This window comes from Eutrigla gurnardus, assembly GCF_963514095.1.
Source record: "Eutrigla gurnardus genome assembly, chromosome: 7".
Classification (NCBI taxonomy): Eukaryota; Metazoa; Chordata; class Actinopteri; order Perciformes; family Triglidae; genus Eutrigla; species Eutrigla gurnardus.
The window spans coordinates 5,473,482-5,496,814 of NC_139921.1; the positions used below are offsets into that span (position 1 = coordinate 5,473,482).

The following is a 23,333-nucleotide window of genomic DNA, read 5'->3' on the forward strand; positions in this document are numbered from 1 at the left end:
GTTGTTGTCTGGTCCGGATGGCCCTCGGTCCACTTCCACAGCTGACGGTAGCCTATTTATGTTTCTGGCCCTACGGCGTGGGGGGCGAGGGGAAGGAAGGAGGGCACCAGGGAGGAGGAGGAGGAGGACGAGGAGGAGGAGGAGGAGGATTCTGCACTATTTTAATTCATTCCTCCTGGACATTTTATACAAAACGTATATATATATATATATATATATATATATATATATTTGTGTTCTAAATTAAAAGTAGCCTATACACCTCAACCAGAGAAAACATAAAAATGGATCAGTGATAATAATTCAATAATATAACAGGCGGCATTCGTTCACCTTTTGCTTTGGAAACTTGAAGTAGGTTCTGCTGAGAAAATATTAATGTTGCAAACAGCAATACACCTATATTTTTGAGCCTCATATTTTGTAGTGTGTTTAACAATTCTGACCTCTGCTGACATAATAAGCAATAACCGTAAAGAAGTGGCCTTCGAGCTTGAGAGGTCATTCTTGAGCTGGGAAAACTGTTTGTGGCTCAGAGCGAGTCCTCTTCCAAACGGTGGTTCGAATCCCGGCTCCTCCTGTTTGCATGCCGAAGTGTCCTTGGGCAAGATACTGAACCCCAAAGTGTAAAGTGCCTTGAGTCGTCGAAAAGATTAGAAAAGCGTTGTATAAATGCAGGTCCATTTACCATTCATGTCCCATATTGCAAAATATAGATTTGTGTGAATTACTCTTATATCATCATATTGGTATGACTCCCAAACTAAAACACAAACTTTCTATTTTAAGGGACAAGTTACTCTACATGCAGAAGACAATGCACTTGTCTTTTTCAGGGTCACTGACCTTAATAAAAGAGCCACTGTACGGCTGTAACCATGCACTTTGCCAACAGATGCAAATTCAGAAGAATTTAAATTCTTTGGCGTCAACTCAAAAAAACTTGATTTGTATATTAGAAACCTTACTGTATATATAAGCAACTCACCTGAGGCACCAAACACACATTTCAGAGCAGTGATCATTTTAAATCAGTCTCTAATTATAATATAAAAATGCTGTGAAGATTCATGATAAAAAGTCTCTACCACTCACTAGATATCATAGGTGACATTTTGAAAATGTAACTGCACTCAAACGTTTGTTGAATCTTCCACATCATTGTTATTACTGCTTCTCGGTCCGTGTTTGCATTTTCCTTTCAGAAACGGGTATTAAAAAACAGAAAACGAGTGGCGTTTTTCTTTTTCATGGTCAAAAAGGGATGAGCAAAATTTAAAAAAATATTCAATTATCAATTTCTATTTCATAGAACAAAAAATGAAATCACTAGAAAACAGAAATGGAAAAAAGTCAAGTTTTTTCATATTCTGAGACCGGATGTTGCCAAATGTAAAATTGCCAGTGTGCCAGTGTTGCCAGGCTAAAATGACTTCTCCTCCCCTAAACAACTTTGTTATGGTCACATTTTTTATGGTCCTTATTTAATAGACCAGTATGTGTCTATTCAAATAAAGAAACATAACAGTCAAAACAGAACAAAACAAAATCTCGCTCTCTCTTTCTCTATAAATAAATATATATATAACTTATACACACAGGTACCTTGTACAGTATATTATATTGTACATGCAGCTTCCGTCTGCCAATGCAAATGATCTAGTTCCAGTTTATGTAGAGGGTTTGTCCAGGAGACGGTTCACACTCAGAGAGAGGAACAAAGGTGTGCATGTGTTTTCCACGCGTGTCGCCATGATGCTGGTGTTCTGGTTCTTTCCGAGTATTGTGGCTGTACTTTGTTCAGGACAGCGTCTCCGTCTAAATGCATACTCTCCTGGGGACATCATCGTTGGAGGACTTTTCCCTCTTCACAGAAGTGAAAACACAGATCTCTGTTGCCAGTGAGTATGCTCTCATTGAAATTGGTCCGTGTTTCATGACTTTAATATAAAGGAATCATTTTCATTTCAGAAACATTTCTTCTATCCCCTGTCAATTTTTGCAGTTTTAGTTTAAAAAGTTTCCTTCGTACTCAAGTGATGATATACGCCATCAGAGAAATAAACCAGCGCACACCAAGGGTCCTACCCAACGTCACCATCGGATACGACATCTATGACACGTTTGGAGATGTCAGCACTGCCATCAGGGCTACGCTCCAGCTGCTGAAGAACCAGTCGGACCCGCAGAGCTGTTTAGTACCTTCACACTTTCAATCTGCTTTACCTGAACCCCAAACCAAGGCAGTGATAGGTGAAAGCTATTCTGAAGTGTCAATAGCTGTTGCACGAGTTATTGCTCTGTCATCAGTTGCCCAGGTTTGTCTTCTCTGTACTTTAACTTGTCATTTCAACGACAGTAAAACAATGTAAATGATTCCGGATACCCTTTAAATCTTACATAATGCAATGATGGTAATGAATATAATGATGCAAACAATGCAGTACAATTTCAGCATGATGTATTCCTGTTTGTTACAGATTAGCTATGGTTCGACGAGCCAGCTGCTCAGCAGGAAGTTGAAGTTCCCCACTTTTCTGCGAACAATATCTAGTGATGTATATCAGACCAAGGCCATCAGTAAGCTGGTGACGATGTTTAATTGGAAAAGCGTGGCCATTGTGGGAAGTGAAGATGAGTATGGAAAGTACGGCAGTGATAACCTTGTGGACATTTTCAATGAAATGGAGGATATCTGCGTGGAATTCGTTTGCACCCTGCTCGATGACTTTTCAAAGGACAGTTCCATGCTGGAGGAGCTGGTGAAAACTATCAATCAATCCTCTGCTGAGGCCATCATCATGTTCACCAAGGGAAGTAACGTAGAAGTCCTCATTAAAGAAGCTATTAAATACAGCTTCAACAGAACTTGGATTGCAAGCGATTCGTGGGCCACCTATCGGAAGATCTCTTTACTGCCAGGCATCGAGAAGGCCGGGGAGGTTTTCGGATTCACCTCAAAGAGGAATGAGGTGCCTGGTTTTAAAGAATATGTCATGTCAATGTTCAACGGGACCACGAACAGCATTCTCGAGCATTACCTGACTTGTTATCCACTTTGTAATCAGTCTGAGGACAACGGAGTGAAAGAATGCTCGACAGCAGAATGCCCACAGTGGCCCAAGCCATGTCTGCACCTGAGCTGCTTGGCCACTTATATCGACCAGGATAAATCGTACAACATCTACTTAGCTGTTAAAGTCATTGCAGAGGCTCTCAGGCACTTGCTAAAGTGCGACAACCACAAGTGTGAACGAAACAGCGCGTTTACAGCCTCGGAGGTACAGTGAAGTTCTCTTGCATTGCTATTGTCTTTCCAGCAATCGTTTTTGGAGATGTGCTTTCGTTGCAGAGGTGGATGAGAAGATCGATACGGCAATTATAAGAGAAGATGCTCTATAACAAAGATAACGTATTAAGTGGTCTCAAATGGTGCTCACCTCCTGGCTCCTAAGTGGGCATTTAGACCTGATTAGTCTGATAATTACTATCTGCCGTACCAGCGTCAGAATGTTTGGAAGACACGTGGCTTGTGAAAAATGGGTCCAATATTTTCGCTGGTGAGGTGAAAGAATCGGTCCTAACCTGTGTTCATGTTCACATTGAAGTTGATCGACTCATGGCCTGCCGCTACTCACCTAAATCAGCGGGTTCAGTGGTGAAACCCACATGATACCGAAACAGGAGTCTCTGAACGGACTCCAGCTAGCTCCTGGTTAGCTTAGCCAAGCATAAAGACGAGGCAGAGGGAAACTGCTAGCCTGGCTCAAACCAAATCCACCTATAGCTCACAGCTTACTTATTAACAGGTTATATCATGTTGTTTCCATAAAGATGCTACCACAGAATGTAGTCTGTGTGCAAAACTCTGCCAAGATGTTTAAGGTTAGGCAATGACGGATTAAGGTTAGGATAGGTCGTCGACTTAAATGTAACCCTCGCTTTGATGGTGGTCGGGCGGCGAGTCTTGTGAGAGTCACATCCGTACGATGGGTATACTCAATCATCGAAACAACAAGTGTGAAAACGAGTTCAGGGAATAAACTAGTGAGGTATATCGTGTTTATAACTGAGCTTTAGAAGTGCTTTAGGTCTACTGTTGGTGAATTTTGTTACCGTCTGACAGCTGTTTTCCTGCGCCTGTGCTAAGCTAAGCTAACTGGCTGCTCGTCATGTATTTAGAGTTACTTGTATCGATCGTCTCATCTAAACGTCTGCAAGAAAAGGAGTGGAAAAAAGCATATTTCCCAAAATGAACTATTCCATTAAACAAACAAAATGTATTTTTGGTTATTGACAAACATATCAATAATATTCTTACTAATCGCGTACATTTCCCAACATTTTCGGAAGCCTCCTCTATGAAATATTTCCTGTTTTATGTACAATCATTTAGATAGAGGCAATAATAAGAAAAGAAAAAAACTAAATTTACATCCATTATTTTTGTTTGTTTTTCTTCACAGCTTCTTGAAGAGATCAAGAAAGTAAACTTCACTGTGAATAGCACCCGTCTGTTCTTTGACCCCAATGGAGACCCCAGTATAGGGTATGATGTTGTATATTGGAACACGACCGGATCCAAACAGGGCAAAGCAACAAGCATTCAAAGCATTGGAGAATTCTGGCCAGATGGAAAAATCCACATCTCACCTGATTTTTTCGGACGTATGCACAGTGTGAAGGTAAGGTCCTCATATATTCATTTCCAGGAATAATATCAGGAAATAATGATTCTTTTTTTCTTTTCAAGGTAACAGCTTACAACTGCTCCAAAACGTGCAAACCTGGGCGGATGTTAAAAAAGCAAAACAAAACGTGCTGCGATGATTGTGTTCCGTGTGCAGAAGGAGAGTTTTCCCCTGGAAATGGTAAGTGTTCCATCTTTTTCTTCATATCTATCAGCTCCGCCATCAGTTCTTCTTTCATTGCCACCAGGCTTTCGTTCAATGAGTCCCACTTAGAGTCGGCTTCAGGGCTCTCCTCACACCTGGGGTTGTGTCTAGTAGGCTTCGGCATTGTCTCCTCAGCTCAGCACACGCTGTTCACTCGACCTTCCTCAGTGATGAGGAACTTAAGATCTAATTCTTAAGTTGATAAGCTGCAGCTGATTCAGAGTGCTGCCGCTAGTGAGCATTTGCATCTTTAAACTGATTTCCTGTCAGTCAAAGAATTGACACTAAAATACTTCATAAAGCACTTTAAGAGTGTATTTAATCACACCAGTAATATATGTTATAACCAACTTGCTGTCATTTCAGATCACTTCCTGCTTTTGTGTGTTTTGCTGCCAGTTTTGATTGTCGGTCCACCCTGATTAGCTTCACCTGTCCCCTATTAGACCTCCTGCTCCTGCACTATTTTTCTTCTTCTTTCTGTTAATGTTGTGCTGTTATGTGCCTATCCCGGACCCTCAAGTTGTAAGCCTTTGATTAAAACCTGCTTTTACGGTCCTTCCCCGACTGCATGGTCTCCTATTTGCTAAACAAATGCTTACAAACTGAGAGTCCAGGAAGCAGACAGGTAGCAGCACACAGTTACAGGTGTTCTCAATTGCTTTGGCTCATTTATTTAAAACAGCATTAACATTCTCAAAACATGAAGTGCATTTGTCAAAATAGCTTCTAAGGTCCATCACACCATAACTCACCTGCAGAAGGTCAGAACTCACTGGAAACATTTCACTCATGCTTCAAAACAAAGAGTTATATTAAAAAAGTATATTATAAAAATGCACTGCCCTCAAAATGAAAAGTTAATTTGGCATTGTGTAAAAAATGGTGGTCGAAATGTTTAGACATAGTAGGAGGAAGTCTTTTATCCCACATTTTAGGTTTGACCCTGAATGTTTAATATACTACACTGTTATTTTGTCCAGTGAACAGAATGCTTTTGTGTATCAAACTGAATATTATGCAAATGTCGATTTCAACAGTACGCTCACATTTCCATGGAGACTATTACTGTTCCTCTTCTTTGAGCAGGAAGTTGTCCCTGTCCATTATCTACCTGATGACAGTTGAATGGACTATTGTGCATGTGATGACTTACACGATGAAATAATTAATAATTACATGCAAAACCAAACTCTATGCAGCAAGGAAAGACAAACAGATCAAAAGCTCAGAGCTGGGGAAGTGGGAGCTGGTGAGCAGCATGTTTTAACATATGGATAAAGAGATAAAGATAGAAAACAAAGAATTTGAGGTTCCTGTTATCATCCAAAAAGTTGATTTATTATCACATAATGTATTCTACTCTCTCATCGATGTTTTCCTGTCCTGTATTGAGTAACATTACTGTCCCACAGCGGTCCCTTAATAGTGATAGTTTGGTTATCATAGTTGAACATTCATCCCACATCTTCATCCTCCTCCAGACCTTATAATATGTAAGTTTGTCTCTCGGCCACATCTCAAATGAAGGCATCAGACTTCCCAGTTCAGTTCTTCCCGGACACACTGGTCATTTCTCACTACCAGAGTTCAGAGTAGAGAGTCTCCAGTTTTATTATACATTTCTGGGAGTGAACATCACCAAAGACCTCTCCTGGGCCTCGGAGACCTCCACCGTCATCAGGTGGAGAGCCGGTTTGCCATAGAACCTCCTGGCAAACTTCTACAGGTGCACTGTGGAAGGTATCATCACATTCTGGACAACAAGGACCAGCGGACTCTGCAAAGACTCATCAAGAGTTCTGTTCTGCTGCTGTCTCCTGCGTTTGAACATCAGATTGCTATTTATTGCCCTAATTGTTTTTAATGGTCTTAAATGTTGGAGTGCGAGATGCGTCCATTGTGACCCTCAGTTCAAAGCTGCTTCCTACTTCCTCATGCAGTTAAATTTGCGTTTCTGTGCTTCCCTCTAGGCACAAAATGCTTAAAATGCAAACAAGAGCAGTATTCGTCTCCACAGAGGGATACGTGTTTGGAGAAAACGGTTGAATTCCTACAGCGGTCCGATCCCGTCATCATCTTCTTGACTTGCTTGGAAGTCTTTGGTATCATTGTCATCATTGTGTTTGCTGTTTTGTTTGCCATCCATCGGGGAACTCCCGTTGTGAAGGCCGTCGGAGGTTATTGGTGTTTCTTGGAGCTCCTCTGCCTCCTGGTCTGCTTCTGCATTACATTTAACTTTGCGGGACGACCCACCATGGCTTCCTGCATGTTAGGCCTGCCTGTCTTCGGCGTAGCCTTCTCCCTCTGCATCTCCTGCATTCTGACCAACCTGCTCCAAATCCTAGTGGGCTTCAACTTTGACCCGAGGAACCAGTGCTGGATGAAGAAGCTCAACAAGCCTGTGGCTGTGGTGACATCGTCTCTGGGATCCAGTTGGCCCTTTGTGTGGTATGGCTGTGCTTTTCCCCCCCACGTCCTGGTCAAAGGCCACGAAACAGGACCATGCTGAAGACGTGTGTATCTGACTCACATGCGTTCCCTCTCGCCATGGTAGTCTACAACAGTTTTTTGGCCTTAATTTGTTTCCTGTTTGCGTTCAAAGGTAGACGGCTGCCAGATCTGTATAAAAATGCAAGTTTAATCAGCATCAGCATGCTGCTGTATTTGGTCTCTTGGATTTTCGCCATCCCGATTTATATGAATTTGGTCTGGAAATACAAAAGAGCCATCGAAAGCGCAGCCATTGTCATTTCTTGCTACAGCATCCTCTGCTGTCACTTGGCCCCAAAGTGTTACATCATGGTGTTCCGGAAAGAGATTAATAATGAGAATGCCATTACTATGCACATCAGGAAGCATTATGAGCAGAATAATATGGCTGTGGTGAAATCATGATCCAACACGCACATTCTTAAGTGCTTTTTCAGGTTGCTGGGTAACAATTATCAGCACATCTTCCTGTGGTGAAATCTATTTCAACACTCAGCAAAGGAATTAGTGTGTTAATTCACCTTCAGTTTAGCTGGGAGGTAGATTCTTTTTGTTACTTTGGCATGAATCCGACTAGCTTTACTCTTATTTCCATTTTGTATGCGAAGCTAAGCTAACTGGCTGCAGGCTAGCCTTTGCATTTAATATCAAGGTAAGTAATGTGTATTTCCCAAAATTACTTACTTAAATTAATTATTTCTTTAACAAATAGTCATTTGTGGGAACTAACAAGGTACAAATACTTCCAGGTATCTGTACTTAAAGGGATAGTTCGGAATAGTTCAGCCTGTGTGTTCGAGACGTCTGGAGACGTTTTCAAGACATTTCATTCAGTTCTTCTAGTTGCCGAGTTCGCTTGTGCTATGGCTAGCGCAAGTCAATGGTTCTAGTTAGCATGGCATTAAAATCGCTCATACCGACTCCACAGTGCACCCGAGGCAAATCAATTGTAACGGCAGACTATCGATGTACATATCTGTGTTGATAGAATGTTTGAAATAAAACCAACCTTGCATTTTTAAGGATTTATGTCTCAGCAGCAGCAGCAGCAGCGTGTCATACTTCCTAGTAGGCTATGGCAGCGGCGGACTGATATCACCTAGCACTTATAAGTTACCGGTTCTATAATAGTTTGTTTACCTGCTGTCATTGCTACTAGGGTTGTAAACGATAAACCGATGCGACCGGATATTCGGTTCAAGTGAGAGATCGGTAGCAGCCTCCTCAATCAATACGAATTATCAATGAATTCCTAGATGAATCGGTTACGGAGTCATGGATCGGGTATCGCGAGACTTTGAAATGGTTGGCGGCATTACACCAGCGTCTCTAAAACAACGCGAGAGCTGAAGCTGCCGGCGAAACGCCGTAGCTGGCTAGCTTGTATGAGTTATAAACAAGGGACAACACGGAACATGGAGGAGGTGGAGGTGGAGAGGCGGGCGCAGAACAGGTAGGCTGCTGCGACGCTGCCGTGTGACCGCAGGCACGCCACGACCGCACGTGAGAGACGGATGGCTTTGAATGTCAATCGCTTGTGTCTCAACTTGCGCCACAAGAGGCGGCCGCAGCACGGGTAGCGTCCACGACACTGTCCTGTGACCGCCATCCAACAATTCAGACAGACTTTTTTTTGGTCCATGTCTAAAAATAAATACATTGACATGTGATTTTGTTATTCTGTTGTGTGTTTTTTTTGCCAGTGCCGTACAGCCACAATGCTTGCAGATATGTGGTATTTTACATATTTGAAAATAAACTATTGTACTGTCACTTTCATAGAATTGGCTTCTTTATTTCATAAAATATCTACAACAAATATTAACCATAGAATCGAATCGTATCGTTCTTACACTGTATGGAATCGATTTGAATCGAATCGGTCTGTAATAAAAGGATATCGTTTTTGAATCTAATCCTAACCTGTGTATCTAGATGCATATCGAACCGTTTATCACAAAGAGATGTGCAACCCTAATTGCTACAGACGCAGAGTAGCCTGCAGTGCTAGTTTCTTCAATCTCACAGGAATGGACACTTTTGGAGAATATACTGAAACTTTTGAAGACTCTGATGAGGAGTTTTTTTCCACCCAAACCCAACCGTACCTGTACGAGCCTGAATATACAGAGGAAGAATTGCGCGAGAGGGATGCTCAAAGGGCAGGACGTGAACGAGCGTCTGTGGAGACCGAGATAGCCCCCACTGGAGCTGAGAACCGGGACCGAACAAACGGAGACTGGTGGTGCCAGGAGGGAATCCCCCGCAACGCGTCCGAGGGTTTACAGTTCTCCGGATGGAGCAGAGGTCCAGGTTCGCGGTGCGTAATTGTGGGTTTGCGGGGCCGTGTGCTGCCCGGTGTTTGAGTGAGCTCCGAGGGCTTTTCAGACAGCCTTGGGGGCTTAAGGACCGACAAATCGGTAGTGGTGTCCAAATGAAGCTTCGTGAAGCATTTTCTTTATTTTCTGAGCCCAATAGATGGCGCTCTCTGTTCAACAAAGGGTTGAAGGCCGATATATTTCCATTGCTTCCAACCCTTTGTTGAACAGAGACTACAAATCGTCTGTAGTGATGTTCAGGTGTGTATTTACCGGCTAGATTCCGAGCAGCGCGTCTTAGAGTTTTGAGTCCGACGGAGGAAAGTTAAGTTCCGCTGCTGCTGAGAAACTAGTTCCTCAAAAAATGGATGATTCATGCGATGCGAGGTTAGTTTTGTTTCAAATATTATTCTATCAACACAAATATGTACATCGACAGTTTTAATTGATTTGCCTCGGGTGCACTGTGGAGTGGGCAAGACTGTTTTTAATGCCATGCTAACTAGAACCATTGACTTGCGCTAGCCATAGCACAAGCGACCTCGGCAACTAGAAGAACTGAATGAAATGTCTTGAAAACGTCTCCAGATGTCTCAAACACACCGGCTGAGTTGGAAAATAGGTTTTATGTCCAAAATTCCTTACTATCCCTTTAACTTGTCTATGTTTCTGACAACTTTTACTCACTACATTTACAAAACAAATATCTGTACCTTCTTCTCACATTTTCAAAACAGGCTCCTTACTTTAGTTTTTATGCATGTAAGGGGAATTATTGCTTCTTTTTTTTCAGATTAATATGGAGCGAAATGCCCTTCATAGGGATCATTTTTACTTTATGCACATATATATTACATATTACATTTGTGCCATATATTACACATTATGTGTCAATTTAAAAGTTTGTCGTAGGTTTCATAGTAGCATTTACTTTTGTGTAAAACCACTTTTCTCATGGTGAATAACGTTACATCCTGGTACCAAACTCACCGGCATCGTAGCTCCAGAGGTGTCGCTTCTATTGTGTCATTCTAATTACATATTTCCACCGTCTTGCACTTCAACAGGTCAATGATATATTTAATGATACCTAATGACACTAAGATGGACAGAAATATATATAAAAGCAATCCATGCAACAGCTGTTATTGCCAACATCACTAGTTTTAACCAATTCCTGCTGCAAACACTAGGTGGAGCTATTGAAGCATCCTGTGAATTGTGTTCTATGGTCCATCATGCTATAAAAGTAGTCAGTTCATTGTAAGTACAAAACACACAACACCCATACTGCGGCTCTGCACCTAATGTTTTATTTCTTAAAAAAATACAAAACTTCAAAAAGTTTCCATAGGAAAGCATTATGTATTTGCAATCCCACCTCTTTCGTATCCATTTCAAATGTATGGTTTTAACACTGCTTCTTACTTATATCATGAACGGACTTCTTGCCTTCTACAAGTTACAAAACAAATAAAATAAAACAAAAAGGAGGAGAAGAGGAGAGGTGCAGTCTGCTTCTTGAGTCCCTGTGTTTTAAGTGTCAATCCTGAAGATGCAGCCGACCAATGGGAGGCTCACGTGTGTGACATCTATACGATCCCCCCCATATCGACTCACTATATAGTGTACAAGCGGAATGTGATGCATGCTTTACTGCAAGTTTCTGTGTACCTGTAGATATTAAAACTTTGCATGGAAATATCTATAAAAAGTTATTTTAAAACTGTATTTACGTTCACATCTTGATGATTAACACTTGATGTTCTGTACAGAAGTGGAAATAATGGATAAATATAAACATAGCAGCCATTTTTGAGGAATTAAATCACCCCTCCAACCACATCTTTGCAAATTCATAGCTAGGGATGTGACTCCAGATGTTAACTGGGCTTTTTCTAGGGTCAGCAGTTTAATAAATAATAATGTCAGAACGGGAATTTGGAAGCAATTTGATATTCTTTTTGATAGTATTAGTTAATTCATAGCATGAGTGACCCTTCACCTCTTTACTTGTGCTACAGCGTTGTGAGACGTTCAGTGGAGTGATTTATTTTGAGAAGCAATTGTTCTCAAAGTCATTCCCCAAAATTAGGGCAAGAAGCCTGCAGCAACAAGCGCACATTTAGAGTTGCCCTTTAACACAGCGAGACGCTCAGAGTGTGATTCAGCCTCATTGCATTGAGTCAATCCCCACTTCCACACAGAACACAGAAATGTGTGCCACGACGTGCCCCTCTCATTCTCCCGTCAAGTAACTGGCCTTGAAATATCGACGTACATTTGGGGAGAAGAACAAAACAAAAAACTCCAATAATTAATAACAACGATGCTAGTCGTGGAGAACATTGCTGTGATGTGTATGCTTTTAAACCACATGGGCCTGGCAGGGCTTAGTGGGCATCTCCAAGCTGGTCTCGCGACCACAGCCGGCCGGCACTTCGAACAGACAGGACTCCTCGGCGGGAGCCGGCATGCCCTGGGAGCAGATCTGCTGCACGTGTTGCCTGTAGAAGACAACAGATAAACGTCAGCTTCCCTGTGATCGTACGTCCAGAGAGTGATCCGTTATCAAGCATCGCGTTCAGCAGTGTCTACTCACCAGGCAGTACGAGACATGACGTAGTGAATGTCGGGTCTTTGGAAGCCGTTGAAGGTGGAGGCGGCGGCCACGGTGTAGGCACCCATGTTCTCGAAGACCAGCCAGTCGCCCACCTGCAGGTCAGGCAGGTCACACTGCTCCACGATGCGGTCGAGGCCATCGCATGTTGGGCCCCAGATACTGCAGGGGTACATGACCTCGTCGGGCTTCGGCTTCTATTAGCATGAAGAGAAGCGAGACATAAAACCTGTTACGTCGTTTCACCTTGACCCATGTGTAAGGTTAATTTAATTCCAATCCTTGAATTTAACTTACCTTATGAAGTATTGGCAAACAGTGAGCATGGTCATAGAGTATACAGTTGAAGGATCCATACACGCCATCGTTGACGTAGTACATCAGAGTCTTATCATTGGTCCCCTCGTCTTCCTCTGAAGAAAGCACAAACCAGTTCACTACTGAGAAATCCTACAAATCTGCTTTCAGAATAAACTTGTTTTTCTAGAAATCATAGCAATTTTTCTAAATCCTGAGCCATTACCTTCAGAAGCTGGCTCGTCGTCCGTGATCACCTTCTTGGCAATGATGTTGACAACCAATGTGTAGGCAGACGCCACGTAAAAACGCCCCGGCTCGGCGATGATCTTAATACAAGCGTCGGCAGGAAAATACTTGTCCAGGGCCGGGTTGATCACTGCTGTAATCTAGCAAGGGGGAGGGGATGAGAGGGTCCGCAGGTAAATATCACATCAATAAAAAAAAGAATCATCACAAGATGTTGCAGCAGAACGGTGTAGTTTATAAAGTAAATTATGTTTAGCTTATGAAAAAGCACAGGGTTAAAATAAAATGCAACGTACCTCTTCAAATTTCAGTTCAGTGTCGTCTGAACCAGGAAAACCACCTCCGATGTCCAACAGGTCCATGTTGAAGCCCAGCTCATCCTAGAGGTCACAAAATCCAGTTAACTTTGCTGGACAAAAATCCACATGAAATAATAAATACATTTTTTTTATTTTTTATTGTTGTATGTGCATTTCTGTCACAACTCACCCCCATATCGAAGACACAGCGGGCGTCGGCGATAGCCTGAGTGTAGGTCTCGGGATCAGTGCAGCCACTGCCAACGTGGAAGCTGACGCCGATCACATCCAGGCCCAGTTCTTTAGCCCGCTCCAGAAGACCTCGACAAGCTTTGAGCTGAGCCCCAAACTTCACACTCAGGCGACACACGGCCTTCGAGTCGTCGGTGGCGATACGCAGCACCAGCCTGAGCAGGAAGCAGAAACGGTGACAGAAAAAAAAAGGTAAGCAGGAGGATAAATGCAAAAACACCACTAAAACCTTTGTATGATGGATGACAAAATGTCTTACTTGGCATTTTCATGACAGCGGGCCACTTTCATGAGTTCCACCTCGCTATCAAAGGTCATCATTTGGACCCCATGGGCAGACGCATACTTGATCTGGGAAAGTTGCTTGCAGGGGTTTGCATAAATGATCCTGCTGGGATCCACTCCCAGAGACTGAACCATCTGAATCTCCATCTAGAAGGGGACAATGACAACGGTCAGACAAAAATATATACATTTAAAAAACACACAAGCTGCCAATGCAATTTCAGCTCATCATGAAAGCTTTGCGTGGCGTTGTGCTGAGAACTAGTGAATTCTCCAACACGCACCTTGCTTGCACAGTCAAAGCCGGCTCCCAGGGAGGCCAGAGTCATAACTACAGCCCGGCTGTCGTTGCATTTGACGGCATAGAAGGGACTGACGCGTGGCAGCGCCCTCGCCCAACGCAGGTGTTTCTTTAGTACATCTCCCAGGTCACAGACGTAGAAGGCATCGCGGTCATCCTATCATGGATTGAATGGGGGGGGGGGGGGAATTATAAATAGAATTACATGATACATTAAAACACTACTATTAAAACTGACAATGACACCACCATGAGAGTGAAGTAAAAGGAAATACACTCTACAACTCCATACCAGTAACCGAAACACTGGTGTGAGGTTTCAGTGACACAGCTGGCTTTTAGTTGCATCCTGTTGACACGCATCACTCAACAAAATGGGGCTAATCAGTGCCGCTGAACAATGTATGCACAGGACACTTACCGTCATGGATGACTCATTGATCTTCTGCTCGACAGTATCCCGGGCAGAGAAGCCCTCCTCCAGGAAAGAGAAGTCAAACTCGGTGGCAGTGTCCATGGTCACCAGAAGTCCTTTTGATTCGTCACTCGTAAACTGAGAGGGAGTGGAGGGAGTGTTGAGATTCAGCTTCGGATAACAAAGCGGCTTTTGTGTGTCCTTGATTACGAACGTCCATTTTATACAAGTGCAAACACGGTGAGGCTGTAGAGAGACACTTACCTGGATATGAAACAGATGAAATTTGGTGTTGTGGTTACTCAGGTGCAGAGAAGCCAAGGTGGCTCACCAGTGAAGTTAAATCCCTTCAAATAAGACTCAAGGCCTGGGCCTGTAGAGTAGCCAGTGTGCGTCTTCCTAGAGTGATTATTCTGTAAAAACAGACAGATTTATACATGTAAACAGTGGGCAGGGAAAGAACCAGCATACAATATAATACTTTATTCTGTATCTCAACAACTGGGACTAAAGGTCACACAAAATTACATTTAGTTAATGAATTAAACGTCATTCTAATTAGCGGACAACAGTTGAGGCATGTCCAGGGCGAACAAGCGCAGTCTGGCGCCTCCTTCGGTAACCGCGTCATGAGTCTGACGCTACGAGACACCATCTGCACACACAAGCCATTCAAGCGCCCTCCTTAAGACCCGCCCAGCGCACAGTCTTCATCCAATAGCCTTCGACATTTAACAGAGTAGCACGAAAATTAACCAATCGGTGACCAGCATATGACGCCGACGTAATATGCCGGTTCCGTTAAGAGCTCTTCGTTTGCCATGAGGCGATATGCATTTGAAGTTCATGGTAACGTGGTTTAGCGAAGTTATTAACATAATTTTAATATTTGTTTGGCATACCGTGAACACACCAGAGTCACCGGCTAACGTTATGTCGAGTGGTTAGCGAGGTTCAACAGAAATAAGCTAATAACGGCCATATGCTAGATAACGTGATCTAACCCGCCGCCTGTCACACCGGCCACGTCGAAATGTTCGGGAACGTTTAACCATCAAGAGCAATGACGTGTTTAAATGTAAACGACGTCACGCTCAAACAGCAGGAATATCCAATTCGCCTAAGTCCGTATGTCATTGTCCTTTCTCGGCCGCCATAACCGAGTCACCCGGCTAGTTAACGTCCGCTAGAAACTGGAGCGCATTTAAGCTAATATGTGAGGTAATTAGTCACATTAATATCCGTCACTTACCTTAAAAAGCATTTACAAAGAGTGTGTCCATTAGACCAGAATGCTGGGATTAAAAAAGTAAAGCTGGAGGTGTCGCCTCGTTCAGGACTGAAACTGGAGTGGAAGCCGGTACGGGATCCCGACCGTATTTATAGAGAGCGCGTTACCACGGCAACGCAGCCAGCTGAAACCGGCCTCCCATCCACGTATGAACCGGTTTAGTCTTGTAACCTCATCCACATGGTGGGGACGGCAGACAGACAGACAGACAGACAGACAGACGGTGGAGCGCTAGACCGCTTCTTGACTCACAAGACCCCTTAAGGCAGCGACCTTCTATCGTCCCAAACCCGAGGCGTTTCTTTGCATGTTGTTCAAGATAAGAGAGACGGGAGAGCAGACACAAAGAAGCGTGTCCGACACTAGTCATGTAAAAACTCTGTTTCCTTACCTCAGGAAAAAACAGCTCGTTTTGATGTTAATTTAAAGTTTTCCCCTTTTTCATGTGTTAAAAGCAGATAAATCTGGACCCATATTACCATGATGGACTGCACAGATACTCAAACATTAAGGGTTGAACCAACTGAACACATCCTATAATTGACGTTAATAATGTTCCAAAGTTTTCATGCAAAAATGCCACATTTTCCATCGAATTGATGATGGAAATACTCGTTAGTTTATTTTTTAACTCGACTTCCTGATGACAGTGATGGTGAGTACAGTCTCTCCGGGGCCGGCTGCGAGGGAAGGATCCTGCGTTGGTGTTAATCCCAGAGGTTGCTCGCTCACGCTGTCTGGCTCCGAACGACAGCGTGACCCCAATGATGTGACCTGGCTGGGCTGACTTCTCACCTGCCTGATGGGATTACACGATGACCCGAGGTGTCAACACATGCACATTATGTCACAGCAGCAAAAGCCCAGTTCCACACGTGCACATCTACAACTAATGTATTTTATATCACATCTATGTGGCCAGGCTTTTAAAACAAACGTTTGCCATTCGTAAAATTACTTTTGTGAGAGTGGAATACGCAGGTCAGATGCCTTTTCACCCTCAAATGCCTGTCCTCCAGACATCCCCCCCTTTACTTCTCATTCTAATCAGTCCAGAAGTTGCTTTCATAGACATTTGGGTTCGCACGCAGACGTTACCAACCGGAGGAAAATGAAGACTTTGGTTAGCGTGACCCGACTCCATGTGGAAATGTTGCACAAGCATTGGTTCCAGGACACTAACTGCAAACCTTGGGGCTTCACAAGGACCGCATATCTGTGGGCTTAATATCTTTTCCTGGCCTCAAGGCCACAATCAAGATGGCAATCAGCTCTTTGCACAACAGGGTTTTCATTCAAATGTTCTGCAGGTTGGGTGAGTGAAGCTGAATTGATCGGACCTTTCAAATGAGGGTAAGGGGCAAATTCGTCTGATTACATAATCTGCTGATCATTTTCATGCAGTTCTCCTTATATGGTCCTGCCCGTAATCTGAACCTGTTCTAGCACGCCTCACATCTCATGCAGACCCACGCTGTCAGTCAGGAAGTGGGCCCGAACTTGAGCTAATTCATTTTCAACAGATGTTTATCAGCTTGTTCAAAAATCACAAGATCCCCAAAACACGTATTACATGGAAAACCCGAATTAGATTCTCCTGACTCCAGTCGTTTCCTTTTCTTTTTCTGTTTTTGTCCCTTTTTCCACCACATAACTGACTTTCTGCCCTCTCCCCCTCCCTCTCTCCCTCTCTCCCCCTCTTGTAATGTCTATCTCTCCCTCTGTGTGGACTTTCTGTTATCGCTACTGTGGCCCATTGTGGCCTCACCCACACATTTACAAGGCCTCACAAAGCACAAGGATGATGATTGTTGCCGGCCACCCACCAGATAGAGTGCAGTGTACGGGCCTCGGTGACCGTGTGTCATCTGGCTTTCTATTCACTTCTTTGTTGGTGCATAAGACGCACAATGAAATGCCACAGTCAGTTTTAAGCATTTTCATATACTTCCATATACTTCAACACTTCCCCTCACATTCCTCCAGGGAATACTCTCAAATAACAGCATCGGCTTGTGACACCAGGTTGACATCTATATTACTTTGTTTGACTAAAATGATCCTCAACTAGTAGAGAAGTGAAAAATACACACTTTATGACCTTATTATTGATGATCCTCTTATTTAAGATTATTCGATTGATTACTAAGAACAGTTGTGTGTCTTATCTGAGACGCACTAATAACATTAGTTTCTTAGCTAAATGTAAAGTTATCCCAGTATATTTTGATGACAATGGGATAATATCGTGAATCACAATATATAGTAAATTTGCTTCTCTCGTCCATAAGAGGTTAACGGACCAAATCCATGACCTCAATATACCTGAGCATTTCTGGCTGCTCCAGAAAGCGGTTTATGAGGCCGGAGGTGTTAGCCTGCTGGCTCCAGGTCAGTCCAAGCAGATGGCATCTGTTGTGTTTCTTTACCCTTGTGACATCAGCGGGGCGAGCCCCCTTCAGCATGTTGACACACAGATAGTCTAATCAACTTAAAGCCGTGATGACGCCACAGACTCCACCCAGACAGCCGGGCAGAGTTCCAACCGTTGCACCGCAAAGCCACCGACAGGAAGTGGAGCAAGCGACGGAGAGGAAGTGCCTCGTTGTAAAATGCAAACCAAGCCAACTGTCCTACACTTTATCAATGGATTCAAATCATATAGCACCATCATACATGCTGTTCTTAAATGTGCTCAGGAATGAGACCCAAACCCACTTCTGGTTCCCTGCTCTCAGACTCAGTTTGTTTAGGTGTTTTTGGTTGGATGCCTGACAAAAGGTTTGTGGTTTACACAAGCTGGAGACATTTCACAGTTTTGTTTAGTTTCAAAGACATAAAACACGTCAGTAAATGAATAAAGGCGGCTGGTAAACAGCAGCTTAATGAGACGGCCGACTAGTTCGCCTTTACAGCCTCGTTGTACAAAAATCATTCAAGTGGTTTTCACTTGAGAAGATCATGTTTCTGAGCGTAAATAAAGCCACAGAGCGCATTTATTGCAGTAATTCAAAATTCAACGGAGAAATCCCATTTGCTCTTTGTCAGGGAACCAGTGCTTGGCTGACAAGAACCTGTCATCCCTGCAGCGCTCAACGGGACACAGATAAAACAAACTCAGCATTATGAAGTGTAAATATAATTTATTTTATTATCTTTATATCGGGTTGTACTTCTGTTATGTGAAAAAAAACTTTTCAATCTCTGAATTTAGGTACAAACCTGATTTTTGTCATGTGGAGATGCAACATATTAAATAAGAATGAGAAAGAAGAAGACATTCTAGGGAAAGAGTTGGGATAAATATTAAGATCTGCATTTTCATAAAATACACAGACAATTGAGTGACTTTTACTTTTACACACTAAGCGTCGTGACGAGGTCCAGATGACTGGAAGCAGACGAGTAGGAGAAAAGTGTGGCTCACTCTGGCTCCACATACGTTTCTGGGCCTCCAAGACTTTTTTCCTGCTTTCACGGCTTTTACTTCAGGTCATGCTGTAATGTCTGGCATGTTACCTCAATACCTTGAAAAATACAGTAAATTGAAGGTTTGGTCTGGCCTGCGTCTGCCGACTGACCGGGCTCATCCAGTTCATTCCAGGCTGATGTCACTGAACTCGTGCCTTCTTGACATCTCGTCTACGTTGTCTATCTTTAGATGCGTGGCCTCACTCTCTGGACCACACACACAAACTGCAGAATCTTAATGGTTTTTTAAAGGGATGGAATTTATAAACGGTTCACCAAGCAATAAAGGAAAAAGTCGTGCCTTCCCTCTGTCTTTTTTTTGAACAGCGGTCACTGCAGCCACAAGCAGCAATTATAGGATCATTCTAAATGCTAAAATGTAGCTTACAGTAGTAAAAAAGAAAAAAGAGCTTTCCAGAGAGCGGAATGAGTCAGTAACTTCAGTTTCACAGCAATACCAGCAATACTTACCTGTATGTCTACATCAGCAAAGGCTGGAGCACAAAAACCCCCAGAGTGTGTTGTATTGAAGGCTGGGTTTTTATTGCTTACTATTCCAGGTTTTAATTTGCACAATGAAGAATGTGTTGTTTTTTCTTAAGTTATTGTCCTGCAGTGGCGATCCAACCACAGGGGCCAGACCGGGACCAGTTCAATGAACTCTGAGAAGTCCCAAAGAAACGGAGCCCAGAGCATCTTTAGCTCCGGTTATTCTGGTTGTGATGTTTGGTGACCCAACCCAATCTGAACAAATAAGCAGGGAGCCGGATGAAAAGGTAAACGTGCTCTGACTTCTGTTCCATCTCAACAGTGTGGCGGTTCAGAAGCGACGTCGGGCAAGAATGTGTAACAAACCACATGACATCCAATTAGTAAGCTTGATTTACACATCCGCAAGGGTCAGCATGGCCAAAGGGACGTCACACCATCAGACCTCCCCAAGGCCTTGCTTTCGCCAACCTTTCCTCACTACGTCGATGGGGGAATGGAGAAACCCTGATGGAGTATAAAGATCCCAATCCTGTGTCTGCTCACGTTGGCCAAAAGAACCTGGAAGGCGTTTTCATGTCGGAGGGGTCGTGTGTTGCTGAAAGTGAACCTTGGGTGCAATGAAAAGCCAAACGGCGGGTTTCAGAGCACAGCGTTGTGTGACAGAATGATTCTGTCCCCGCTGTGACTTTGTGGACTCATGATCAGGCCCAGGGCTCCAGAGACTACCTGCAGGAGCTACCTTAATAGGAACTGTGCGTTGTTGCCAGGGCGTTAATACTAATGTCATCATGTGCCACTGAGCTGCGAGACGAAAAAGAAACACAACACCCGAGCTGTTATGATTAGCAACACTGGAAAACAAGCTCGACCTCGCTGTTGTTTTATTGTGGTTTTCAGTGGAATGTCTGCTGAATGGAACATCTGCTGAATGGATTGACACAAAAGTTGGCTCAGGCATTCATTCTCCCAGAGGATGAACCCCAACAACTGAGGTTATCCCGTGACTTTTCCCTTAAGCGCCACCATGACATTGGGTCTGTGCATGCAGATGTTTACGTTGTATGATAAAAGTCATAAAGTTGTAAGAAAAATATGTAAAATCCTCTGAGATTTAAGTCACAAATGTAGCCGTTGTTCTGGTGAGGAAGGCTTATATACATGTTTTCTTTTATGTTCTTTATGTTTTCTGAATGAACATGAATATATAACGGTATAACTAACTTTGCACTTGCCTGCTCACGACTTCCTTGAAAAGAAAAGAATAATAATAATATAATGTGTGATCTACTTTGTTTCCGGTTGACTTGATTGGTTTGTTTGTCCGTTCAGCAGGATCACATAAAAACAAATATTGGCCTGATTTCATGGAACTTGTTGGAAGGATGTAGCACGAGCCAAGGAAGAGCCCGTTAAATGTTGGAGCGGATCTGAATCCCGGGGCGGACACACTCATTCTGTTTCACTTATGGAAACAGCCTTGGGGTGACCCTTCTCCTTTTAAAAATGTCACCGTGACAATGTTGAGATACGGTGCAGCTGCAACGGGTGTTGGATCGTTGTGCGTCTTCAGATTGTCTATGCACACCACTGTGGGACAGAGGGGACACTATGCTGGTGTCCCTCTGCAGAGCTGCTGAAGACACTTCTGGGGCACATCTTCCACATTGCAGGGGGAAAGAGTGGCGGTTTCTCAGAGTTTCTGTCAGGAGTTATTTGCAATGGGTGCACTCGGAAACGAAACAACCTATTACATAGAACGTCCGATTTTCAAGAGAAAGGCTTTCATTGTTTTGAGTAAGAACGGGAACATGAACAGGAGCATCTCAGTGTGAAACCTTTTCAATTCTATGCCTTAATTCTACTTTGCTCATCCAGTGATCTGCATCAAAGCCCATTACAGTCTATATCATATTTAAAAAGTAGTCCCTAGGGCTATAGGGGATATGGAGAAAATGAAATATCCCAATAACAACATTGTAGGGTTGATTTTAGGATCTTATAGATAGATAATAGAGCAGCTGTAAGAGTCACAGAATGGCATCACATTACAACGATGCAGCCTTTGAAACCAGGAAAACACCATATTACGATATCACAATATCCATATAATGGCGATGCATTGGCCAGCCCCAGTTGTTATAAAGACATTTTTGACCATGCAGGCTGCCCACTTGTCAGCTCTGTTCCTGGAGTGATGAGAGGAGAGTTGTTTAATCTGGCTCCCTGCTGACTCATCACTTCTTCTTCTTTCAAGGTTGAGTTGCCCAGAGTTGGTTCACTGTGGAGACCATGGCGATGATATTTTCACTGGAACATCTTTTGTGCTTTCTGGGGTTGGCCTGTAGCACTGCTGCGTCAGCACATTTCACTGCTTTGATCCTTCTGGGGGGAAAAGAGAGCGAAGAGAAGGGAGGATGGCGTGGTTCTACCGTTCACAACCATGTTTGCTCTGAGAATTTAGGACGAAAGAAAAGAGCAAAGCATTGCTTGTGCCTCAGATTAAAGTCACCACAATGTTTCTCCACTGATAGGCTGTGGTTTCCTCGGAAGGTTTTGCCTTTAATTTGACAGAGAAAGGCAACATGGAGAGAGCAGCAACACGCAGCTAAAGTCCTCAGTGGGAATTCAACGTGGACATTGTGATTGGATGGCACACGTGTTGGACCTTCAGTCCACGGTGACGCCCCCAGAACGGGCAAGTGTATTGTAGTACCCCTCATACTCATCATCTAGAAGATCCCAGAGGCAAAGTTGAATGAAATTAGATCAATTAAATGATTTGTAGGTACACCTGTGCTTTGAGCTTCATGCTAATGTCAGCATATTAGCATGCTCATATTTATAATGCTAATAAACGTGTTTACATTCTGCTAGAAAAGCATAATTAAGGGCGAGGCCGGATTCAGAGGATTCAACTGATGGATCCTCCGCGGCCCAACCTATCCCGATGAGATCTTCATCAACATGCCAATGAGACTGATTTGCTAAAAAGAGACACTTTTGCTAAAAAGAGCCGACGTCTTTGTATGTCTGTGTGCAACTTTAGTTACGATAACATCCATCATGATAGAAAATAAAGAGCAGAAATATCATGTCTGAGCTCAGTCTGGCCTTCAAAGGACCCGGCCGGCGTCGACGGTGAAGGCCGGTCCTCTGAAGGAAGTGTGTGAATAGATTCAATGGGCCCTAGTTTCGTAGACCAGCGCAGGGCGGCGCAGGGTGGCGCAGCCGGCGCAGTGCAAGTTTCGACCCGCGCAGCCTTGCGCACCGTCAGTTTGGCAGTTTGGTGGATCGCCTGCGCCAAGATGGGTGTGGCGGCGCAGCAGGGGGAGGCGTCACAGATTCAGCTTGGCGTAGCGGAAGTTTCGTGGCAAAAAGCCTCGCTGAGACTGCGCTGAAAGCTCGCCAGCTCCAACCTGGTCTACTTTCGGCGCAAGGCGTAAATAAAGTCCATTGATTCAAGGCGAATCACAGCTGGCGGAGTGGAAGTTTGGCGGACCGGCGCGCAGTGCGCACACGTCACCGAGACCTCACAGGCAGGTTTCCACAGTTCCAGGCACATTTAAATGCAATAAATAATCACAACAAACACTATTTAATGCAACTAATTGAATCAACACGTGAATTTATATCTATATAGATTGTCCCGTCACAT

The 23,333-nt window shown here is 43.6% G+C and overlaps 2 protein-coding genes across 2 annotated transcripts; one reads left to right on the forward strand and one right to left on the reverse strand.

Annotated features, from left to right (window-relative positions):
- The first annotated feature begins 1,721 nt into the window (after positions 1 to 1,721).
- Positions 1,722 to 9,161, forward strand: LOC311015919 (G-protein coupled receptor family C group 6 member A-like). The gene is given in 7 exon segments (XM_084013361.1): positions 1,722 to 1,901; positions 2,006 to 2,318; positions 2,481 to 3,281; positions 4,467 to 4,685; positions 4,754 to 4,871; positions 6,869 to 7,309; positions 7,312 to 9,161. Coding segments are annotated over 7 exon segments (2,523 nt in total). The 5' UTR covers positions 1,722 to 1,752; the 3' UTR covers positions 7,794 to 9,161.
- Positions 9,162 to 10,999: 1,838 nt separating this feature from the next.
- odc1 (ornithine decarboxylase 1) lies at positions 11,000 to 15,822 on the reverse strand. Its single transcript, XM_084013364.1, has 11 exons — positions 15,677 to 15,822; positions 14,689 to 14,837; positions 14,431 to 14,562; positions 13,993 to 14,166; positions 13,683 to 13,855; positions 13,362 to 13,578; positions 13,169 to 13,252; positions 12,850 to 13,012; positions 12,624 to 12,739; positions 12,309 to 12,523; positions 11,000 to 12,213 (listed from the first exon to the last, which is right to left on the reverse strand). The coding sequence occupies exons 3-11, from the start codon at positions 14,524 to 14,526 to the stop codon at positions 12,075 to 12,077; spliced, it is 1,377 nt and encodes a 458-aa protein (XP_083869490.1). The 5' UTR covers positions 14,527 to 14,562; positions 14,689 to 14,837; positions 15,677 to 15,822; the 3' UTR covers positions 11,000 to 12,074.
- Between the last annotated feature and the right edge of the window lie 7,511 nt (positions 15,823 to 23,333).

What these genes read in the sequence shown, in the direction of transcription:
- odc1 (XM_084013364.1), bottom strand. Translation starts at nt 14,526, where the DNA reads ATGGACACTGCCACCGAGTTTGACTTCTCTTTCCTGGAGGAGGGCTTC. An exon ending in CGACGAGCCAGCTTCTGAAG is followed by an intron (nt 12,740 to 12,849) that starts GTAATGGCTCAG and finishes TGCTTTCTTCAG; the next exon opens with AGGAAGACGAGGGGACCAAT. An exon ending in GTTTGCCAATACTTCATAAG is followed by an intron (nt 12,524 to 12,623) that starts GTAAGTTAAATT and finishes TCATGCTAATAG; the next exon opens with AAGCCGAAGCCCGACGAGGT.